We start from the raw sequence: 15276 nt of genomic DNA on the forward strand, positions 1-15276 counted from the left end.
AAAGTGGTAACCTGTTCGAAGTAAGAGATTCATTGTTGAAAATGCTCAAAAATTCTTTTAAATGGTCAACAATGGTAACTCTCCTAAGAGAGTGCCCTTGGTGCTTCTGACATTCAAAGCAGGGAAGCTTTGACTGCCTCCCTTCTCCCATGTTCCACCCAAATGGGGACACATGAAGATCAGGTGGGATAATCTCAGTGAAAATTCAGTTTCAAATCTGACTACTAGGCTAGATGTGAAAAGTGCTATAGAAGAGAGTTGCTAGTTAAGTCCACATGCTTATATCATAAAGGAAAAAAATCTGGTGTACAGACTGGCAAATAAAGGGATATATGAGTAATGGTCAGGGATACTTGTACTAAATAAAGAATGAACATCCAGATATATAATTGCAGAGGTGGTAAAAATTGCATTTTTGTAAACACTCTTTTCATAAGTCCAAATAATAAGGGGGGGAAAAGCTTAAAAAATACATAGATTTATTTTGTAGGTCACTCGGAGGTACAACATGAATAAATGGACTGGAGCTGCCTACTTGTCATTTGTAGAATCACCATGATTTGAATGGATTAAAAACAAATAGCTAAAGCAACCGGATATTTCACTCATCATGATGTTTTCTTTTGTTTCTTCTTTTCATTTTCTTCTTTTTCTTTTTCAATTTCAGCCACATACTTTTCAATTTCTTCAGGATTTAAAATCTAACAAAAGAAAGATTCCATTTGTTATCATCCTAATAAGTCCTGAGCCCTAAGTCTTAGCCAGAAATCTCTTCCCCCCAATTCTTCATGGAAAAAACTACCAGACTGAAACCAAATTAGAATATCTGTCCCCTTTCATATTTGGAAATGGAAACCTGAGATGCTATGTTGCCCCAACTACTGTTCGTTTTGCAAGACAGATTTGACTCTCAGCCTGTCACTTTAGAAATAAAGCGGGGAAATTTTTTTTATATCATACCTGAGATCATCAGATATGAACATTAAAGCCTAGACAGGTTAAGTGATGATTTGACCAGGGTCACAGATAGTAACAAAACCTAGATTCAAACCTAGGTACACTAACTCCAAATCTAGCAACACTTTCCCTTACCCAACTAACAAATATTTTCATGTTCTTAACAGCCATCACAAATATTTTATAATAGTATATTATGAAATTATCCATATTTCCTGAGTACTTAAATACCTATTTTCAGTTGATTAGAACCTTTTGTGGTTTTTCTCCACCAGCTGTTTGTGAAAGCCAACTGGCATAGACAGGAACAATCTATCTTTTTAGCCAACTAAGTCAACACAGTGCCCAGAGGGAGGACTAAGAGAGGCAAACAGGCAAGAAAAACCCCACTTTAAAGCTAGGCAGTCCCAACTTTTAAAATACTTTTAGGTCTTTGGGTTAGTAAGCAGAAGAGTTTGGATGGACCAAAGAAGAAATAGGAAACTTTGGTATTTACCTTAAGAGGCTGATCTCTCCTCATGACAGCTAGTTCAATGTTTTTGCCCCCTGACTGAACCACCTGTAATAGGGAACAAGGAGAAAGAATAGAGTGTGAGGACATTTTTGCTCCCCTCTCGCCTTCCCTCACTTGGGTTCTCTATTCCTCCACGTTGACACAAGAATCTAGATAACCTTATTTAATGTGTGTTGTGTGTCAGTGTTTTTAAGCATATTTGAACTAAACAGGTATTACTAGGACCCAAAGCAGGAGTTACATGGATAACCAAAATTCATATATTTTCCAAAACATTCTTTAAACGTGTTGACTTCCTGTACCAGACAAAAACTGGCTAATATGGAATAAAAGTTTTTCCTATTCCTTTTTCTGCTAGAGATGATAACAAGGAAATACCTCCCCACAAAGGCAATAGCAGAAAGGCTGAGAAGTAACTGTGATGTTTCAAAAAGGAAATATTAATCCCAGCACTAATGGAGAATTGGCTATACTACATATAAGATAATGGAAAAGTATGTATAAGCAATAATTAATGGAATGTTATGGCCTCATATCCTCACAAATGCTCATATGATTGGTAGTGACTGTTAATGACATTTCTCGTGGGCTTAAAAGGAGGAAGGGAATCATGGCAGCCTAGTTCTCTAAAGCAAGTTAGAGCAAAAAGAAACTTTCCACTATCAAACTCACTTCCAGAAGGGCCTTGATAACAAGTTTGATGGTCAAATCATCAGTTTCAATGGCTTCATCAGTATAGTTCTTCTCCAAAAATTCACGAACAGACTTGGCTCCTCTACCAATAGCATTAGCCTGAAAGAGATACATGTCATTCACCATGCTGAAGCTAAATGCGAAAAAACAAAGAATGAATAAAATATCCAGTAAACACACCTTTAAGTACAACTGGCTAAGATCTTGGATTCATCCTTGTGTGAGTCAGTTTCAGGGACACATTTCTACCCCAGGTGCAAAAAAATGGGAAACCACAATGGTTCTAGGAGTGAATAGATCTATATTGTTACTATGTTTTATAGGTGAAATCACTTTGTCACTAGCCTGGTTTCTTCATCTGTAAAGGGAATAGATAAGATTTCTAAGGTTCCTGTCTAGCAGTGTATTTCCTAACCTAATCTAAACAGAAATGCAAATATGTTCTTGTGGGTTACAGGAGAACCCAGGCAAAAATACCAATGCAATTACACTCACTGGAATCAACTCAAAAAGTATGCCTTACTGATGATGGGGGTCATCTTCATATATAGAATCATCATGTTATTGGGCCCTTAGAAATCATCTAGTCCAATGGTGTCAAAATTCAAATAGAAACAGGGTTACTAAAATGTACATCAGGATCCCTGCAGGCTACATATTGACTTAGAAAACCATATATTACTTAACATCCTCTTTGTTCTATTTTCATTTTGTTAAATATTTCCCAATAATATTTTTAATCACTTTTGGTCTACATTTGGATCTAAGTCTTAGCTCCTCCTCTTCTCTCCCCCTCTTATTTTTACAATAACTAAGGCCCACAGAAGACTTGACCAAAGTCACAGAGAAAATTACTGGCAAAGCTGTGACTCAAACTTAGATCATCTGATTCAGTCCAGGGCTCTTTGTAATAATTGTCAATAAACATTAAGCACCTATGTGCCTGAACTTTGCTAACAAGCCACTAAATCACATTACCTCAATGACAACAAAACCCAGATCAAAACCACTGGTAAACTTTATACTAACTTAGAGAATACAAACTTGTTGAAAACTATTGCACATCTAGTTGACATCACTCTTAATATTTTTCATTTTGCTGTTTTCAGGGATTGTATACTGTGGGGAATTCAACTTGGGAGTACAGTGAGGGTTGTAATTTTACACGTACAATTTTAAAAATCTATAGCAAGCACTTCTATAATTTAACCTTACAAATGACTAGAATAAAAGCTAAAATTTTAACTTTTCTAAGTGGAAAAGTCATGAGGACTAATGATGTACCTCATTCCACCTGTCAAAGGTACCAGACAGATTAGTGATATCACCTTTATTGGTGGAAAGGAGGGGGACAGTTTTGGAGAAATGTTTTTCTACCCTATGCTCAATCAAAATTATACTCAGCTATTGTTACTTGTAGCAGTATCTATCAATAGTGACCTAATAAGGAATTTAATAAAGGCAACCACATGCCAGCATTGATAGAATAACCTCCAATAGCAGGCATCTCTTCAAGACATGAAATCCTAATTTTTCCTGCAAAGAATGTTATTTAAACAGAAAGCTAAAGCTTTCTCTTTCCCTAAATACAATAACAGGTCTGTTATCAAAAAAACAAGAAGAAATTAAAGTGTAAAATGTTCATCTTCCTTACTACTTTCTACTATTTATGCTTTAAGTAACTCAGGGCAAGACACTCGCCCTCTCTAATACAATATGTTAACTGTATCACAGCCAACTACACCTTTTCACAATTTTTACTGCTACATCATTAAAGGTGTTTTGGGCATATCATCTAGGTATGTAGTTTTCACAATACAGAGAAAAAAATTTATGATAAAGCAGATCATTTTAGTCTTTATTTAACCATTTACTGGTTCAGAATTGAAGATGCAACAAGTGTAAATAGCACTGAGGAAAAAAGACAACCCTTTTCATAAGGCTTTGCAGGAGACTATTCTGTATCTTTCCTTTCAGCTGATCACTCACCTTCCATGCATGGTATGTGCCAGAGGGGTCTGTCTGGTAAAGCCTAGGAGTTCCATCAAAGTCAAATCCCACAATAAGGGCAGAGATGCCAAAAGGTCTGCGCCCGTTACTCTGTGTATAACGCTGGTTGGGAGGAAAAATAAAACACGTGCTTTGTCTTCCCTTCATCACAAAATATTAACATAAAAGAACCCAGCAAAGACCAGGAGGAAATTTAAAAAAAAAACCATAAAAATTGCCATTTCAGACACAGGCTCAGTTTACTACAAGAAGTATAGTGAAATGATGATTTTATGAATTGTGATGGCCATTTCTGAAAATTTGCAGTAGCATGACAAAGTAAACTGATTGCTTCAGCTCTTATTCTTCCCTGTTTATTCATCTTTCAACTTTATCATAGTACCTGGATTCCTATTAAATGAAGACAAATCAGTTGTCTCAGTCACCCAGAAATACAAGGTGATGGATTTTAAAACTAACATTCTACAAAGATTAGTTAAAAAAAAAAAGATTCTTGTGTAGAGGAAAGAAGCTCTAAGGGCCAATTATATTTTGCCACAGAGGTAAACAGGTTTCAGTAGTGATTAAAATTATGGTATCTAAGCTTCTGGTTACCTCAGAGTAATAAAGCATCTGCATTAAGGTCATAAGCAAATACTTTTGCTTTCAGAAAAAATTGATTACGCCTGAGTAAAAAATACATGACACTTTACCAACTTGTAAATGATCAAAATAAAAGTTTAAAATTTTATCTTTTCTAAGGAGAAAAGTCACAGGATCCTTTAAGACCCTCTACAAAAAAAAATGAACTAGACATACACATAATCAGGAGAAACATGCCACAAAAGGGGAAAAAAACACCTCTGTTTTCCTTTACAAAGTAGTACAATCTATGTTCAAAATCCCCATATAAAGTGATCATTGGAGAGAACATTTTCAGTATAGAACTTTGAAACAAACCTGCTTCAGACTAGCGATGTAACGAGTGATATATTCCACCGTGACAGGATCCTCCACAGTGAGCCGATGACTCTGGCACTCTACACGAGCCCTATTTATAACTATTCTAGCATCAGCAGTGAGCCCTACAAGCAGCAGAAAGGCATTTTAGTTTGACCCAAATTTTTCATTTGGCTCAATAACAAGAAAATGATAGTAGTTTCATCTTTAATCTTTTGAAATTTTAATCAATGATTCTCTGTTATCCTTGTCCCAAAACTAGTGCAGCTCAAACTTACCATCAAAGTCATGCAGAATTACTGAAACTAGTGTTAATCTCACCCCTTTTCCTCTAGAGAACAAGTATGAAGATTAAAGAAGCAATCCAGAAAAACTGGTTACAAGCTTCGTGTCATCTTTTTTTTTTTTTTTGGTGAGGCAACTGGGGTTAAGTGACTTGCCCAGGGTCACACAGCTAGTAAGTATCAGGTATCTAGTCTGAGACTGGATTTGAACTCAAGTCCTCCTGACTCCAGGGCCAGTGCTCTATCCACTGCACCACCTAGCTGCCCCTTAATATATCTTTCATTAGGAACTCAGTTATATACAGAAGCAGAGCAGCACTGCATATAGAGATATACCTGAGTTCACAATCACAAACATTCTTCTGTATGGTAATAATAGGAACGAAAGTAATAAGCATTTATTAAGCACCTACATATCAGACATTATACTAAGCACTTTATGAATATCATCTTATTTGATCCTCACAACAATAATGATGATAGCATATGACACTTTAAGATTTGCAAAGCACAAACTCATTAATTCGTTTGATCCTTACAATCACCTTGTGAGGCAGATGCTATCATTACCCCTGTTTTAAAAATGGAAACATAGACTGATTAAGTGACTTGCCCAGGGTCACATAGCTCGTAAGTGTTTTGAGACAGGCTTCCTTTGAACTCAGGCATTTCTGACTCTTAAGCCCAACACTCTATCCACTGTGCCACTTAATAAATCCCATTTTGGTGCATTACAGCATGCTTTATAATGTACTCTGTGAGTTTTCTAATTAAAGTGACACTGTTGTGAAGCAAATAATCCCAATCTAATTCCTATTTTGTGTATATTCATCCATTATATTTGTTTAAGTTAAAATAAGTTCTATCACTAACATGAAAGTTAAATTCTCCCAATAAGTATGTTCTGGTTAGACTGACCTGATTCTTAAATAGTTTGATGACACAGTTGCCAAAGAAAAGCTGAAAATAAAAGGCAGGGTACAGCATCCTTATATCCAGAGACGATTTCATTTAGTACAAAAGAAACAGTATTGCTTATGTATTAGTAAGGAAGGCAGCAGCAGCTACTTATTAGACTGTGAGCTCCTTTCTTTGTATTCCCCAGCACTTAACATAGTGCCTGGCATATAATGAGTACATAATAAATGTTTACTGACTAAGAATGAGAGTCACACTCAAATCACAACATAGCCATGACTTTTTTTTCCTTTAGACCCACAACTAAGTTTCTTTAGATATGTTATTTTATATAATTAGCAAATTTACTTGTCCTGCTGAAGTAAGTCATCCTTGATTTAACCACAAAGTCTTCTTTAAAAAAAATATGGGCAGGAGAACCTGAGTTCAAATCCAGCCTCAGATGCTTGACACTTACTAGCTGTGTGACCCTGGGCAAGTCACTTAACCCCAACTGCCTCACGAAAAACAAAACAAAAACCAAACCAAAAATAAAAAAATATGGGGACACCACAGAACAAGTTTATTGTCTCATAAGAACCATACCTGCAAATGCCATGCAGACATTGTCGTCCAAAGCACAAATCTTCCGCACTGTCCTTTCATCTTGTAGTTTAGCCACTGATTTCTTCTCTACACCAAGAACAACAATATCTTTTCCTCGTACACCAACCTTCAATAAATTCAACAAGTTTGATAAAATATGGTCTCAGGTTGTCACGCCCAATGTAGATCTAAGACCCAGATACCAATGCAGGGCATGCCCTCAGATGGCTGCCTTCTTGGGGCATATGAGTACATCCACAAGGCTCCTCCTACTTATTACCCTCCTGGCTATTTAACTTCTTTCCCTGTCTTAGGCAAACTGAATATCTGCCACTAAGGTTGGCAACATTTATTTTATGTGGTCTATTTTTTAAAAAATTATTCTTCTTTCTATTTACATGTTGTAGTCATTGTGTATACTCTTTTCCTTAGTTCCACTTACTTAGCATTGGTTTATATCTTCCTATGCCTTGCTATATTCTTCATATTCTTTATTTCATATAACACAGTTTATTCTATTACATTCATGTACCAGTATTTATTTAGCCAGTCCCCCAATCAATGTGTATTTCTTTGTTTTCTGTTCTTTGATATTACAATAGAATGTTGCTATAGGTATTTTGGAGAATATTAGACCTTTTTATCTTCGACCTCCTTGGAGCAATTGCCCAGCACTGGAATCAATGGGCACTGACAATTTAATCACTTTGTTCACATAATTCCAAATTTCATTACAGACTGATTGTACCAATTTAACAGTTACACCAACCAAAAATTAGTATGCTCATCTTTCCTTCCAACATTGATTATTCCCATCTTTTGTCATCTTTGCCAATTTTCTGGGTGAAACTTCAATTATTGTTTTGACCTGCATTTCTCTTAACAGTGATTTGAAACAACCTTTTATATGGTTAAGTTTGAAATTCTTTTAAGAACTGCTTGTTCATATCCTTTGACCACTTATTCACTGAAAAACTGTTTTTACTGTCATATATATATAACATATATATAATATATATGTATATGTATGTATGTTAATTCTGTATATCTTGCAGATTCCCCCTCAATTGATGACTTCTCTTATCTAAGTTGTACTGATTTCAATAGTGAAAAAGTTTTTCAATTTCTTATAATTGAAGTTATTTTATTTTTTGTAATAACTTCTATTCCCTTCTTTGCATATAACTTTTTCTCCCTATCCACAGCTGTAAAAAATACCTGACTAGGTTATCTTCTGATTTTTTAAAGGGTGTGATATTTAATATTCAGGTTGCAGTTCTATTTGACTCTATTATGGCCAGCTGTTGATCTATAACTAATTTATACCTAAGTTCCTTCCAATTTTTCTAGCAGCTCTTGCCAAATAGGGAGTCCTCCCCACTCTACCACCACTTCTGTTATCAGGTTTATCAAACACAGGGTTGTTTAGTTCAATTGCTTCTCATCCAAAAGGTCTACTTATAAAGACTTTACCAAATATTAATATCTTATATACTAATGAGTGGAACCACCTAATACTTTACTTACTAAGCGATAATTTCCTAAGTTTCTTGACACTCATAATTAGAGAAAGAAATGATCCTGAGATGTCTTACCCTATCTGTACTACTTCAGTTTTACTCAGTGCATTATTTTCTCCAAGGGAGAAACTCTCAAGTTAAAAAGCTCTTTATGATAAAATGATGTCTTAATGGCTACTCTATTTTAAATACTATTCCTATGATATGCAAATAAAATGCTCTTAATCCCATTCCTCTGAATATAACCAAATAACTAAATCCTGAAACAAAAAAAATTCGGTTTGTGCTGCACTGCCACACCAACACAAACTATAATATATCATGATTTATCAAAAGACTGACAATTATGCCTAATTATTAACATTTTATTTGGGGATCAAATGTTTCCTTTTTCCATTTGTATCAGTAAAGAAGATAATTACTGGGGGTTTTACTAACACTTCCATCAACCACTGAAAATTCTGGGAAAATTACCCCAAATCCAAAACAGAAAGATAAATAAAAATGGGTCCATCACCCAGGCAAATAGACTCAGGAAAAGGCAAAATTGAGTCCTGAAAGTAAAAGTTACTTTCTGTTTTATAATAGTAACTATATCTTGTATATCAAAGACAAGAATTTTAGTCTCACAAGTTGAAAACACTTTCAAAATTCCTACCTCTCTCCACCCCACTCTCTTGAACTAGTACAAAAAACCCTAGCTGACGGAGAAAAGCATCAGACATTTTGAGGAACACTGAAAACTAACAAGTTTTTAGACTTCATGAATTTCATCTCAAAAATGGCACTAATGTAGTTATAGTACAAAATTTCATTGGGCAAAACAAGACACATGATTAGGCACAAAATGCATATACATGAGAGGACAACCTGACACTAAGCATCCAGCAGTTAAGGGCTTATTATGGCAGAAAAGTCAGACCCAAGAATGAATAAATTATTAGTCCCAAAGCCTGTTCTGGAAACTGTATTAATGGTAATGTCTAAATGCCATTCTTTGCTTTATATTCATCTGTATCTTTGACTATCACTGCTTTCCCTGGCAAAGGAGAAATCAGTAAATTTCAAGGGCTGCCTGTCTTCTATCCATCTAACTCACCTGCTTTTAAAAAAAACACAACTAAGTCAGAATGTTGGTCTTGAACTGTCTACTTGATTCCTAGACTGAGTCAATGTTAGCTTCTCTCTTTGTACCATCAAGTCTCAGCAACTTCGATATAACTGTTCGTGTGAAACTCAGCTTTCCCAGTCTCAAGTGCAAAAGTGAAACCAACAAAGATGGCAAGTTAGTCAATCTCAGACTAATGCTTTGGAAAAGCAGTTAACCCGATTTTGAGAATACTGAAAGCCAACAGAAGGAAAGATAATCTTAATAATTCACACTCATTTTTCTTTAGCTCTTTTAATTCCCTTTCTAAAGCATCTTGGAAGACAATTACCAGCAGGTTTTTGAACAAAGGTCACTAATCTTTAAATATGACAATGGTAGTCTAGTTATCTAAGCAAAGTGAGTAGGAAAGACCATAAAAACGAAAGCAAATTTATTTGGTCTTGTTTTCACAATTGCTCCCAATTCCATTTTCAATTAGAATACGTTGTTTTATGCCTCCACCTAAAATGAAATCAATTTTCAGTCTTCAGACTTTTTGGGAAAATCCACTTTCCTAGTAAGTCAGCAGGCCACATAACTGACTTAGTTCTTTCTTTTCCTCAACAGACCAACAACAAGAAAATTTCCCCACATCCTAAAGCAATTCCATAGTGGTGTTTCGAAACAGAGCTTATGAAAATGCAACCTACAACAAAGCAACACTTACACTGACTCAAGGGAGAGGACTCCTAGTACCTTGGCACAGGAACTGTGTTCATTTGAATTAATACAGAAACACTTTCAATAACAAGATACTTATGTTCCCCTTCTTAAATGGCAAGCTGCTTCAGGGTAGCAACTGTGACTTTTCCTTGCATCTTCAGTGCCAGCCCGGTGACTTAAGTGGGTTTTTTTAAGTGCAAATAACATTTCCCACTTATTGGCAAAAATGGAATATAGATTCTATTCGCAACCATCAAGGGATGGAATACACAGCATGAATATCCCAAAAGTGAGAGAAGGGCACGTGTCCTGGGCGTTAAGGGGAACGTGGGCTCTCAGGTTGTGTTGGGCCGCGGCGGGTGAGGTAGGCCTCGGCCGGTATCCCAGAAATGAATTCGTTGACAGAATTTCACATTTCTACTAAGTTCAAACACCATCTCTTGCAGTGGCCTTTGGCAAACCACCTATTTTTCAGTTCCCATAAATCACGTGAACTCAAAACCCTATACACAAAAAAATTTTAAACATTAAATTGGGGATGGGTGGGTGTCACAATTAGTTTCAAAGTTCATCTAGTTAGACATCTCATAAAACACATAGGAACGTATCGAAATGATTTTTAAAGGTATTTCTGAGGGCAATTCCGTGTTTGTGGGATTCTTTGTCCGCGGCAACAATCATGGAGTACTTCAGTGACAGAATCCACTTATCCGAGCTATCCCCGTATTAGATGGGTTTTCCCCGCTCCAGGCGCTTCTCCCAGTGGAGTCAGCAAAGCGGCGGGGTGCCGGGCAGCCTCCTCGGAGGCCGTGCCCTGTCCCCCGGCCGAGGCCTACCTCACCCGCCGCGGCCCAACACAACCTGAGAGCCCACGTTCCCCTTAACGCCCAGGACACGTGCCCTTCTCCTTTGAGAAAAATGTCACTAAAACCTCCGGCGGCAGAGGCCCCGCCAGACCCGGCCTCCTTCGGGCTGGATTCCGGAAGGGTCGTCCAGCCTCGGGCCTGAGGCCCGGGGCCCGCCCCGCGAGCGGCCATGTGCAGCGCTGTTCCCAGAAGCCAGATCCCAGCTAAACCACCGGACGGTCATTAGACTCGCCGGGCGGTCAGTCCGGGCCCTGGCTCGGCTCACGGCCGCGGCCAACGTCCCCCTCCCGTCACCCTCGCCTCGCAAGCCGCCCGCCCTCCCCTCCCGTCCCCTCCTTCCCGGCCCTCGGCGTCCCCGCGGCCCAGGCCTGCGCCCGCTCCCGATCCTCACCGCGGTCGAGCCCTTTTTCACCGCTTCCTGAGCGTATTCCACTTGGAAGAGGTGCCCGTCCGGGGAGAAGACCGTGATGGCCCGATCGTAACTCATCTCCCTCGGGGAGGCAGGCGCCGCCGGCTCCGGAGGATGGAGGGAAGAAGGGAAAGGAGGGAGAGAGCAAAGGAGGGGGAGGAAGGGGCGCTGGGGCCTGGCTCGGGGTGGGGGGTGAGAAGACTACCACAGACAGCCGCCAGCCAACGGCCACCAACCGCCCTCCCGGCTCTAAGCTTCCAACCTAACGCCACCCGAAGAGAGACTCAAAAGCGCACACTCATCGCCAGGCGCAGCGCTGCGGCGCTCACGATTCACAGCGGCGTCTCCGTCTGGCTCCCCCGCCGAGCCCCACTTGCCCCAACTGGCCTTTCCGTACGCACTTGGCGTAAGACAGCCGGAGAGCGTAAGGGGCCGTGCGCCAGCGACGGGATCTGGAACGTACTATTGACCGTCCAGAGGGAGGGGAGCACCCTGAGGCTTTGGGGCCTTCAGGAGCAGTTCTTCTACTTGGTGCTCTCGGTAACGGAGACCTTACTTAGTTGAATGAACTTCATGGGTGGAATTCGCAGCGTTTGTTGTTGTTGGAGGGTGAGTCTCAGCCGGAGGATGGTCGAGTCCACTTCCTTATCTCCCCTTAATGTGCCCTCCCCCACCCCCTCCCCCCTCCATTGACTGCGGAGAATGAGAAACCTTTGGACAGGGAGAGGAGCCAGATAATAAAACCCAATGATTAAAGATTGAAACCCGCGGAGAGAAACATGTCGGTGGCCTTTGCATCTGTCCGTCCTAGAGGCAAAGGGGAGGTCACTCAGCAAACTATCCAGAAGGTAAAAGCCTGAAGGGGTAGGGGGAACACCCCCCAAAACCCCCGTAGCCCGGTGGGGGTGGGGGGAACTGAATTTTGAGGTGCTAATGAACGTACAATGGCAGGGGAGAGGGAGAACTAGTGAATTTCGAGGATAGAAATGATGGACAACTAGAGGGAGGCGGTGGAACAAAGCAAGGTGTGCATATCGGTGCAAACCGGCAAGCCACCCTGGGAACTATTGCAACCAGTCATTGAATCCTGACAGGGGTTTGCTGCCGGGTCCTGCATCCCCATTCTTGCAGCCGGGCAACTATTGCATCCGATTATTGCAGCTGGGCAACTATTGCAGTTATATGCAAGCAGGCGTCACGCATTGCAATGGGTAATGTGAACAGATACACGCGCGCACGCACACACGCCTCTGTGGCAGTATCTGCACGGGGACAACGTTGTTGCTATTCTTGTCATTTCTTTGTGGAAAAGAAGCAGAGCTGCCTCAATCCCCCGGCAAGTTTGTTTTCCTGCTTTCTACCCCTTTAAACTGGGGGAATGCATTGGAAACTCAGCTTTGTAAGGCGCTGTCGGTACCAGCAGGTGTGATTAATACTGTCTGAGTCAAATGCACTATGGGGGGTTGGAAATCCCAGGCGGGGGTGGGGGCGAAGCTTTTCTGGAAATGGAGGCGGGGAGGTCATAAATTTTTTTTTTAACGTTGGGCAGGTCGCAGGTTTTTTCTTTTTAATTTTGGGCCAGGATTCCTTCGTGAAGCCCCGAGTGAGCTGTGCAGTGCAGTTGGGAAGTTGGTCGGAGGCAAAGACGGTCGCAGCTCGTGGTTCTCTTTCTTCCGAGAGCCTTGTAAATGATGCAAGGTGCTGAGCACTTCTGGTTCACCGAGCTGTTTTCCTTAAATTAGATAATGCTAGTGGGTTCACCTTCTCATGTCCCCAGGATGTCTGGGGTTCTACGATCTGGCAGCAGCCCCACAGCCCTTGCAGGATGGGGATGGGGACTCTGGCAGGGAAATAAAATCTCGTTTCCGAACCGAGACCCCAAGCTATTTGTCAGTTATAATGGCGAATGCGAAAAGGTGTCTGTGTTAAGAGAGCAGCTAGCGGGCTGCTCCTCAGAGTCTTCTAGCCAAGGCAAGCCAACCATCTCTGTAGCCTACAGACGGCCCCGAGCAACGGATCCTCCCCTCCCGTTGAGTGATTGGGACCGGTGGCTCATCAGGCTGGTTAGGCTGACACTCCAGCTCAGTTACTTCCCTGAAACAGATGGAAGGATGGATGGATGGATGGATGGATGGACGGAGGCAATACCTTATAATTTTTCCTTGTAACTTCTCCTCGGAGTGCAAAGGTATCAGTGCAGGTGTGTGGGAAGGCAGGATTGAACTTTATCTCCCCCAAACTCCAACCTTGGGTTGAAATGCTTGGCTGAAATACAAAGCCACAAGGACTTGAGGCTGAGAAAGGGATATGAGTATTTTAAATCTTGGAGCTTCCTATAAAGAAAACTTGGGATAAACGTAGCATACTGCCTTGTATATATGTGTTTGTAAATGCATCACCAATGCATATTCCTATTTTAAATTGTTTTATTACATTCAGTTTCCTACCTCCTTATTTGACAAAAATTTTCTGAATTTTGGTTCCAAGTTTGGCATTATTTCTTGGAGTCGAATTAAAATGGATTTTGTCGTCCTTTTAAAAGTCTTTAAAATAAAATTTATTTCTCAAAATTACAACTTTTTATTTTTATGATTATTTTACAGGGTTTTCAATTCAGAAAAAATGTTATTAATTATTACATTTCCTACTACTGTTAAATGTATGTTGTAAATGTGATGTTGGGGCAAAAGAAACACAAAGAAAATATTGCAATGTTAGTGCCATTCCTCTTTGCATCTCCACCATCCTAGCAATGGTAATGCACTTGAAACAGAATGCTTGATTCATAATATCTGCTTACCTGTGGGGAGAAGGGAGAGAGAGTATTAAAAAGGCTAGCATGTGAGTAAAAGATCTGAGTCCAAGTCTAGGCTCTGCTAATGTGTGGTCTTGGGAAAGTCACTTAATTTAGTTGAATTAAATAAACAATAATAATAACTGACTATCGTGGTACATCAGTTTTTATCAATTTTTACAAAGCATTTCACATACTCTAATTGTTCCTCACATCAACCTGGTGAGATAGCTACAATATCATCTCCTCTTACAGTTTTGAGGAAATTAAGGATCAAAGAGGTTTGTGATTTGCCTATGGCGGCCTTTAAACTAAAGTCCCACCTTCAGCAAGAAGACTTTCCCCAGTACTTTTTAATCTTCTAAGATGACCTTTAAGTTATTATATATATGCACATATATTTATATATGTGTGTATGTATATATGTAATCTTTGTATATAGTTGTCTGTATGTCTTCTCCCCCATTAGATTGTGGGCTCCTTGAAAGCTTGGGGCTATCTTTTTCCCCTTTCTTTGTATCCTCAGTGATTAGCACAGTGCCTGGCACATATTAGGCACCTAATAAATGCTTCTTGACTGACTAACTGTGATTACACCAGTAAATGTGTGCCAGAAATGGCACTTGAACCCAAGTCTTTCCTGATTCCAAGTCCAGTCCTTTTTCTAGGACAATACACTGTCTAGACTATTGTGCCTCGGGATGGGAGAGATATACTTTGGCTAAGACTCTATCTCAGTCATCATGGAGTTTATTTAACTCACTCTTATGAGCAGTTTTACATTCCTCAGTTGTTAAATGGTGAGAAGAATACTTGTCCTACTTACTTCTCAAGGTTATTGTGAGGAAAATCTTGTTAGAAAGTCAACCCTGAAGTGCCACAAGATGCAAGTAGTGAAAATAGAATTGATTTTTTTAAACTGAATGTGGGCAATATTTCTTATTAATTTGCTTTTTATATTTGTGGAAACATTT

General features: G+C 39.7%; 2 protein-coding genes across 2 annotated transcripts in view; one reads left to right on the plus strand and one right to left on the minus strand.

Moving 5' to 3' along the window:
• Positions 1-462: 462 nt before the first annotated feature.
• On the minus strand, positions 463-11586 carry PSMA7 (proteasome 20S subunit alpha 7). Its single transcript, XM_020981505.2, has 7 exons — positions 11491-11586; positions 6901-7027; positions 5114-5238; positions 4154-4276; positions 2144-2263; positions 1454-1516; positions 463-701 (listed from the first exon to the last, which is right to left on the minus strand). The coding sequence occupies exons 1-7, from the start codon at positions 11584-11586 to the stop codon at positions 609-611; spliced, it is 747 nt and encodes a 248-aa protein (XP_020837164.1). The 3' UTR covers positions 463-608.
• Positions 11587-12193: 607 nt separating this feature from the next.
• SS18L1 (SS18L1 subunit of BAF chromatin remodeling complex) overlaps positions 12194-15276 on the plus strand; it is a 50862-nt gene continuing 47779 nt past the window's right edge. The window contains exon 1 of the mRNA XM_020981503.2: positions 12194-12356. Coding sequence (XP_020837162.1) covers positions 12288-12356 — 69 coding nt within the window. The 5' untranslated portion in view covers positions 12194-12287. The remainder of the gene's footprint in view (positions 12357-15276) is intronic.

Source organism: Phascolarctos cinereus, unplaced genomic scaffold (assembly GCF_003287225.1).
Source record: "Phascolarctos cinereus isolate Bilbo 61053 unplaced genomic scaffold, phaCin_HiC Scaffold_2;HRSCAF=192, whole genome shotgun sequence".
NCBI classification, from domain to species: domain Eukaryota; kingdom Metazoa; phylum Chordata; class Mammalia; order Diprotodontia; family Phascolarctidae; genus Phascolarctos; species Phascolarctos cinereus.